The sequence below is a fragment of the Antedon mediterranea genome, chromosome 10 (genome assembly GCF_964355755.1).
Source record: "Antedon mediterranea chromosome 10, ecAntMedi1.1, whole genome shotgun sequence".
Taxonomy (NCBI): Eukaryota; Metazoa; Echinodermata; class Crinoidea; order Comatulida; family Antedonidae; genus Antedon; species Antedon mediterranea.
The window spans coordinates 7290841-7300425 of NC_092679.1; the positions used below are offsets into that span (position 1 = coordinate 7290841).

At 32.6% G+C, this 9585-nt stretch overlaps 1 protein-coding gene and 1 long non-coding RNA gene across 2 annotated transcripts; both read left to right on the forward strand.

Moving 5' to 3' along the window:
- Positions 1 to 393: 393 nt before the first annotated feature.
- On the forward strand, positions 394 to 1231 carry LOC140059778 (uncharacterized). The gene is made up of 3 exons (XR_011847253.1): positions 394 to 574; positions 990 to 1072; positions 1154 to 1231. It is a non-coding gene; the product is annotated as an uncharacterized lncRNA (long non-coding RNA).
- Positions 1232 to 1580: 349 nt separating this feature from the next.
- LOC140060956 (uncharacterized) lies at positions 1581 to 9237 on the forward strand. The gene is made up of 12 exons (XM_072107332.1): positions 1581 to 1592; positions 1742 to 1841; positions 2126 to 2349; positions 2677 to 2733; positions 2992 to 3061; positions 3364 to 3661; positions 4149 to 4330; positions 5762 to 5946; positions 6261 to 6350; positions 6874 to 7088; positions 7374 to 7511; positions 7606 to 9237. Exons 1-12 carry the CDS (start codon positions 1581 to 1583, stop codon positions 8051 to 8053), a joined length of 2019 nt encoding a protein of 672 aa, XP_071963433.1. The 3' UTR covers positions 8054 to 9237.
- The last annotated feature ends 348 nt before the right edge of the window (positions 9238 to 9585 follow it).

Consider the following 9585-nt stretch of genomic DNA (forward strand, 5'->3'; position numbering starts at 1 on the left):
ATAATAATCCATAGCGCTACCCCAGTTAGTAAGTATCCGCTCCTGAGGAAACGGTCTTAATTTTGTGAAAATATGTTAAACTGTAAATTTTCTGTTAAAGGGTGAAATAAGCATCTCCACTTTTATAAAATGGTCCTTCCTGTTAGTATCAAGCCACATTTTGTTTATAGTCGATTTTTTATTGAATTGAAATATTAATGCATAATATTTCTCATCTGTACCATATCTCATCTAAATACCACAAAATCGCAATAATTCTTTACTTATTCATAATCGTCTGAATAACTGAAACTGTTTGTAGAAGGAATGAAATATTAATACATAATATTGCCAGCCTGATTTGTACACAGTAATATCTCCATTTTATTTATTATATTAAAAGTTTTTTTAACACCACAAAATCGTTGTAATTCCTCCCTTAATCATTTTCTACTAAATTCTTTTTCCAATCTCTATGCTTCATGCTTATAATATTATCTTTTTCCAGCCTATCCGGTGCCTATTAATCCGTCTATTATATTTTCAAATTCAAATAACAATTTATATGCTATGATCGATTTGAAGCCTTATGTTGGTAAGTCATGTCACATAAATTTATTTTTTAATGTAATTTTATTATATTTGGTTTCCATAAAACGAATTATTTAGTTAAAAAACTAATTGAAATTCTATATATGAATGTGAAATATTCCTTGCTACTAGCATTTATAATATAATTATTCATTTTTTTAAATTAATTCCCTGCCTGAGCTACTTATAAAATCCCCCTCAGTCAATATATTTAATTCGTGCCTATTTAAGGCTACTTGGCACTAACCTCAACTTTTTACATCAAATATTAAGTGTATAAAAAATAATTTTAAAGAAAAAAAATTTGACTTTAGCACAATAACATGCAAGCAAATCATAAGCGTAATGTCAGAATGACAGAAAACGTTTGAGGAGAGAGAGAGAGAGTCCTCATTGTTGTTTTCATATTTTTTCCATAGGATGGGAGAATACACTACATTATTGGAATGTAAAAATAGATAAAACTGGAAGTGAAAACCCATTTGCTCCAAAATTTCCTAAGGTAAATAAATTCTTTATTATTTGTATAATTTTGTTTTATCTTGTAGCACAAATATTTTAATATTTAAGTATTTTTTTACAGAGTCTTACACATCTAACAAATGAAACACAATCTGATTGGCTGGGAGAAACTAGTAATCTCATTGGTCACTCATTTATATTTACTGTGAGTTGAAAATAATCTTTATTATTTCTACTAAAAACCAGACTCCCTGAAAAGTGCTAAATGTTTTCCTATGATGTAGAATTCATTCCAAGTACCAAAATGTCTAGCAATCATTTTAAGCCAATTCAAAGTTGTTAGTTTTGGAAAAGAGTGCGGTAGTGTAAGTAAAACCCTTCTACTATTTAACAGCCAAATGAAATAAATGCTGCATAAACATTATTCAGTCTTTTTGTTTTCATCTCTACAAATGAGCTACTAAGCTTTTTGGGCTAGGTGCGGTTAAGACAGTGGAACCGTAATTACCTAGCCATAACATCATAAGGGTGCGAGGCTCATACACTCCATGGTTCTGGTGGTAGAATGAGTTGTACACACACAGTCACCAATCATAACTGGGCCCTCTAGAAGAGGTCACCCAGTATAAATAAATAATAATAAATAAATAAAGGTTCTAAAAAAGTAGTTCTCTTTTATATCATCTTTTGCTTGTTTCCATTCTTTCAGTTTGAACCTGTCTGTATTTGTGTATCTCATAAAGCAGTAATAGAAGTTGTGAAAGTTGAATATGGTGAGCGTGGCCTAATAGAACCTCAACAGTCAATAGGTAGTTACCAACATATTTATATATTTGAATTTGTATGTATAGTAGTGCTTCTGTTTATTACTATGTGACTGCTTTGTTGTATGAGTTTGAGCAAAATGAATTTAAGTCTTGACCATGGATTGGGTGTAAAGCATTATTATTTTGATGTCGGATCTGTTTACCAAATTTTGTAATGTTTTTAATATCATTGAACAATTTTTTATTTATTTTGATTGTTATCTCAAATTTTGTAAGGTTTTTTAATAATATATAAAATATCAAAACTTTATTTATTTTCATTTTAGCACATGATTCATCGCTACGGTCCAACGACCTCGAGATCCAACAGTATCCCGACATCAGAAACTCAACTATATCTGTTTACGTTGAATGGACAAAATGGAAAGAAGAAATGCCCGCTACTGCTCTTGACAAAATAACATCATTTATTGTACATTGGGGTAACGCAACAAATGAAGGAATTATGATAACAATTATAAAAACTGAAGGAGAAGTTGAATTACCACCAGTAAGTTAAATTTCTAGAATTTAATTTCTTAAATATACTATAAATAAAAAAGGTTATATAGTTCTGTCTACACTATCAAACTAGTTTGACAAAAAAGGTGTGGTGTGCCCAAATGTACTGGTGATATGCCCAAATATGGTAGTGATATGATGTCATCGTATCCATATATGGATCCATACTTGTTCAAAATATTCTTTTTTTTTTTACAATTAAAAGCACATTCAGAATACCAGACATATTAGGCCAGGTGTTGACTGTATTGCATGAACACCCACACTTTACAAAATGATACATGTTGATATAGCTATACCAATATTCTTTCCACAGGATCAATTCAACATTACTTTACATGGCTTGTTACCAAATACTGACTATGGAATACAGGTATTACTTCTTTCATTCTTACTAGATGGAATTATTGCCCATAAATTTACCTTTCTTCCAAGACTAACAACCCTAATTATGTTTTACCATTCACATTTGGAATGTTATTAGACAGATGGTTGGACTTGTACCTGCTATTTTAATTCTATAAAAACTTATAATAATAATATAAAAGGCATTATATTTAAATCAATGTTTGACTGGAAAAATGTATATATTATTATTATGTATTAATGATAATCAAATATTACTTTAAAGGTCATAGTACGGAGAGGGAGTACTGAGCAGTTGAACTATAACATGTTCCATGCAACAGAATTCACTACAAGTAAGTTTTTATAATTATTAATCAACAATTTCTTAATTTCTTACTGCTCCTCTTTAGCCCATTCTCCCCCACCCCCCTCACCTGATTTCTAGCCGTCTTCTTCTCCCATTTCTACTCCTCTCTTTCACCCTAATCCTACCCCTTTACCCTATTTTCTACCATAATGACTTGTATATTTATATCAGCTTTGTGTATGTGTTATGATTGTTTGTTTGTGTAGACTAAGTGTTTTACCATTAATATAGCTAAATCTTTGAATACAATTCTACAAAACAAAAATTTATTTTTCATTCATGTTTCAGTTCCTGTACCAGAACCAACAACACTCTTCCCAGAAGTCGTAACTTATGTCACACTGAAGCAACATAAGCCAACGTCTTCTAGGTCTTTATCATTGACTGATTCACCGTCATCTAGTGCCTTACAGCTCGTCATTCCATTGTGTTTCCTTGCCGTGTTGTTGCTTGTCACTGCAGCCATATGCTGTCGTTGTATAATAAAATATCGAACCGATCACAAATCGCTGTTACCTGGTGAGGAAATGGTGTTGAATCTGTACGAGACTTACGCACAGACCCAGAGCACGCTCCAACAGCAAAGGTTTCTTTATTGTTATGTTATCATTTTTAGCCACATTGCCCATAGTGTCTCATTGATATTAGGCAGGAAATTCACATGACAAACATTAATGCGCATTATATTTAAAATGTTAATGTTACCAGCAATTTGAGAGTGTGTGGGAGAATAGCATTATGCACACAAGATGCTCTACATGAACATAGTCTTTAAGATGGTTTGTTTTTATTATGAGAACAATCTTAGACTTAGATGAGATTCAAACCTAGGAAACCAATTATTTGTACTATTATTTCTCTGTCATCTTGGGGTTGAACTGCCTTTGTAAAACTATTATATTTAGTAAAATAATAAAAGAATAAGAAATAAGAATAAGGGAAAATTTCTATTATTATTGGCTTCACATCAGAACAATAAAAAAAATTTTTAAAATACAGTATGGTTTTAAGTATTAGTCCTAAAATCAGTTCTCTATAAATCTAATGATAAATGTATTCTATTTTCTTGTCAGTCCACTAGCTCCGGATCGATGGGAATTACCAAGCTCTTGCTTAAAGATTCAGGAGGTACTGGGTGAAGGGGCATTTGGACAAGTTACTAAAGCTATAGTTGAAAGGTGTTGGTTAAGGAATTCGCATATGGCTAAGGGCAGCAATAGTGACACACTGGTTGTAGCAGTGAAGGCTCTACATGGTAAGATCATGGAGGTATAAGATAAAACTGGTGAGAGTGTGATCACCACTACATGCTGGGTTGGAATAGGAACTTAAATAAAGAATGATCACTACATGCTGGGTTGGAATAGGAACTTAAATAAAGAATGATCACTACATGCTGGGTTGGAATAGGAACTTAAATAAAGAATGATCACTACGTGCTGGGTTGGGATAGAAACTTAAGCAGTAAAGAATGATCACTACATGCTGGGTTGGGATAGAAACTTAAGCAGTAAAGAATGATCATTACATGCTAGGATAGGAACTTAAATAAAGAATGATCATTACATGCTGGGTTAGGATAGAAACTTAAGCAGTAAAGAATGATCACTACATGCTGCGTTGGGATAGAAACTTAAGCAGTAAAGAATGATCAATACATGCTGTGTTGGGATAGAAACTCAAGCAGTAAAGAATGATCACTACATGCTGGGTTGGGATAGAAACTTAAGCAGTAAAGAATGATCACTACATGCTGGGTTGGGATAGAAACTTAAGCAGTAAAGAATGATCACTACATGCTGGGTTGGGATAGAAACTTAAGCAGTAAAGAATGATCACTACATGCTGGGTTGGGATAGAAACTTAAGCAGTAAAGAATGATCACTACATGCTGGGTTGGGATAGAAACTTAAGCAGTAAAGAATGATCACTACATGCTGGGTTGGGATAGAAACTTAAGCAGTAAAGAATGATCACTACATGCTGGGTTGGGATAGAAACTTAAGCAGTAAAGAATGATCACTACATGCTGGGTTGGGATAGAAACTTAAGCAGTAAAGAATGATCACTACATGCTGGGTTGGGATAGAAACAAAATTTGGCAATATTCTGCCATAAAAACCAGCAAGACCTTTTTTCAGTAGTTAGGTAGTTAACCTAATGTAATAACATGTCTGGTGACTCCCTAGAAGGTGAAAAAAGATTGTGGATATATGGTGGATAATTTTTGCTATAGCATGAAAATGAAAATATAAAGTTGAATAAAAATACCAGAAATGTAAAATTCAAGTTCCTATATTTAGTGATCTGATAACATTTTTTACCACACCGTTTAGTTTTCATAGCTTTTTAAATTGCCTCTCTATTTACAAAATTTGTGTACAAAAGAATAGAGATTTTACTGTGTAATTTGAACTATCCCCCCACTGATAAGAAAGTGCTTATTTTCAACTAGCTTGTGTGACACAAATAAAATCCCAAAAAATTATGAAACATAGGGGAAACTATAGATCCATAGTTATTGGAATGTATGATCAATAGAAATGTTTTGCCCGTACCTGGCCTTTAAATCAATGGGTTATTCAATATCATTCATTTGGAAAAGAACATACTGTAATATGTTATTACAACATTCAGGCATATTTCATGTCATTTTATTAAACATTTCTTTAAAACATTTATCAAGGATTTGCTGAATATGACGAAAGACAAAACTTCCGACGTGAAATTGAACTTATGAAAGATCTAGGACATCATCCGAACGTTGTAAGTCTGTTGGCATGCTGCACTCGTGAAGAACCCATGTGCCTCGTGGTTGAACATTGTGAACATGGAAATCTGTTGAACTATCTAAGAAATCACAGAAATAAGGTAAGTTATAGCGTGTTAATTTTATGTCTAAATGTTGCCTGGTTCACTTGCCATATTTAATTGGGAAATATTTTGAAAATCTGTTAAGATTTTTATATTACAAATTTATTAACACAAGTAATACAACAACATGTTAAAAAGTTGTCAATCGAATATGCCACCTGACATAGATGAAATGTATGTTATATCCAGGCATAAATCTGTTGAACTCTATCCATTTAATATATTCTATTCCAAACTTGATGCTGAAAATACATACAGGTATTACTTACTAAGTATTGAAATTTAAATTATTTTAATTATTAAACTTTTAGGAGATGCAAATTGATGGTTTAAATAGTAACTTGAGTTCACTTACACCAAAGGATCTTTTGTCTTTTGCAAGACAAGTTGCATTAGGAATGGTAAGTACATTCTAGTAATCATTCAAGCAATACTGCAAATTTTAATCTGTAAATGCGTTGCCGTGCAGCTCATGTAACCGCAGTGTAGCATAAAAAAACAGACATACTTCTGGTGTAATGCAGGAACAATTGTAATTATAATCGTCCTTGTACTGAGGAACTGAGAAATTTGTATTAGGCACTGGACAGGCAGCAGTACCACCTACCCTTAGTAGGTTACAAAATTCTTTTAACATGCACTGTATGTATGCTTTTACACCCATCGAAAGCTGTAGGCAATAAGAGTAAAGAATCTTTCCTAAGAATACAAGCAATTTGCCACATTTGTCTCTCACAGGTATTGTCTCTCACATGCCCATCCAATTCTTTACCATTTGTCATATATCAGTACCCGATGTTCCCAGATGGTTCACCGGGCCCAACATTACTTCAGGAGTCTAACAAGACTAGTGCTTCAACTTGATATTGCTATATAATTGTAAATATTATGCTTTTGAATCATGTTGCTTTAATTTTATTTTAGGAATATCTATCTCAAAAAGGGTTTGTTCATCGTGATCTGGCTGCGAGGAATATACTAGTAGCAGATAACAAGATTGCTAAGATTGGTGATTTTGGTCTAACTCGCTACATTTACAGCGACAAACTATACCTCAACAGAAGAGGAGGAAAGTTACCAATTAAATGGATGTCAATTGAAGCCATCTTTGATCATGTTTTCACAAATAAATCTGATGTGTAAGTAACACTAAAAACATTTATAAATCACAGCACCTTGGATCATTCAAGCCAGTTGCCATTTCTACAGGTGGGTTATTTTTTCCCAACAAAATACATGAACTGCGGCTATTTGAAAAGCGTACTTCAGGAACCAACCAACCTCCAAACTATCCACCCTTTAACAACAAGGTACACTAGATATTTACACATGAAATTACCTGTTCAGTGTCAAGAGTCAAGCCACCACCTAAAGCTTTACACAATATATAAATATTTTAATTAAATTAACAATTTTTATTTCAGCTGGTCTTATGGCGTTTTGTTATCAGAGATTGTTACTATGGGATGTACACCTTACCCCGCTATACACAATAGGGAGTTACTGAAGCTACTACAGCAGGGTTATCGGATGGACAGACCTGAAAACTGCTCACATGAGCTGTAAGTGTGTCTTCCTTATATCATCATCAATATTGTCACATTTGTCATTATAAAAAAAACAACCATTGTGATAATTCATTATGTTCTTTTTTAGATACAGTATTATGTTGTCTTGTTGGCATGACAGACCAGATGACCGACCAACATTCACTGAAATTAGATATCATTTAGAAGATATGTTAGAACAAGATACACCATATGTTGATGTCAGTATCGACCCATATCGTGAGTGCTTCTACCATGCATCCAGTTCATCATCCTCATCAAGTACCAGTATCGAAGATCCTCTTCAGGACTCTGAAACCGGATCATTAATTCTGAAAGTACCGACAGCAGAGCAGACAGTGAAGATCTCAACAGAAAGCTCATTGATATTGAAAGTTCCAACTGAAGAAGAACTCCTGGAAAAAAAGTTAGAATGTTTGAGTCATCAACGGCTGGATCCACATTCAAATGTTTCCAAAAATTATAGTACAGACTCGGGAGTTGGGACTGATGACCATTATACTGATTTGAACACTACAAAACATTCATTTGTATGAATTGATTCCCTGTATAATAGAACACTATTTCAACAAACTTTATAAATTGTATATTTTATTGTGTATTACAAACAAACAATAACTCAGCCATAATAAGAAGAAATCAATTAGAAAAGCTGTGTTGAGCAGGAAAAATTGACGGAAAAAGAAATCTGGTAAAACAGATGGACTGACAGACACTGTGTGCTACACTATATACTGGATTTTTCGAATATTAAATATAAAAGTGTAAATTATGTATTTATACCAATACAATAACAGAGTGTTTTATTCTTCAGGTATTTTTCTCCTACCTCCATCTGTACTTTGTGTTTTATAATTTGAATCAAATTTGTTTGTTTTTTTTAAAAATCAGATTTCATGTATATAATTATATAATGTAAATTCTTTTCATCTATTTTATTTGTATTGCTAAATCTCCCTTTACTCCAACTAAAGATGCAACACAAATCATTTGGACTAATCACAGATCACCCAAACGGTCACTTCTGATTGGTTGTTGCGCCTACTTCGTTAAGCTTGGTTCCCACTAGAGATACAACACAAGGGCATGGAGGTAATTGACCAATGACAATCAACAGTTTTAATCCATCGCTTGTGATTGGTCAAATCACTTACGTTGCGCTTACATCATTGTGTTGCGTCCTAGTGGAAACCCATCTTAATGCTGTGAGAACTGACATAAAAGGAAACGAATTATCAAAAAGGATGATAATTCCAGATACAGAAAGTGCTTGCCAACTCTTAGGATCTAGTAGTAGGAGGATTCAAAATGTTTCAATCAATTTAGAGCATATTAAATATTATTTAAATCATATTGTACAAAAGAATTATTTTAATGAACATACGTTAGTAAGTAAGTCAAACTGTGTACACCGGTAACCGGATGTGATCATGAGTACATTGCCATCACCATTGGTGGTCTGCAATTAGGGTTGTGTCCCATGGATCTTGAATTGAGTCACGGAATATTAGTGTAGTAGTTTAAGTTATATGAATTCATACTAAGATGTATTGTCCTTTAAAACATGAACAAATAAAGAAGTATAAAATCAATGTAAAGGCCATTATGTAGTTTTAATAAAATGATTTACTTTTCTAAAAAATAATGATTTAATATAATTTACTAAATAACTATAATTTGAAATTGAAATGGCCTATTTAATTATTAATTGTTTGTTAATAAATGGCGTTTGTTTTAATTATTTTTTTATGGGGAAAATGCATCTTTAAGTTCATTGTGAGTTATGGGAAAATTAATTTGATTTATTGAGCGCATGCTAACAAAGTATCGGGTCGGGTTTTTTGACATAAATGGTTTTTATACGTAAAAATCACTGTACTATAGTACAGGGATTTTTTCCAAAAATGCCCATATTTCGACCTTTTTATTTTTTGACATAAATGCTTATAACGCAATATATGCACATAATAACAGTATTATAAAAAGGTCGAAATATGACCATTTTTGGAAAAAATCCCTGTACTATAGTAGGGACTTTTACATATAGTAACCATTTATGTCAAAAAAG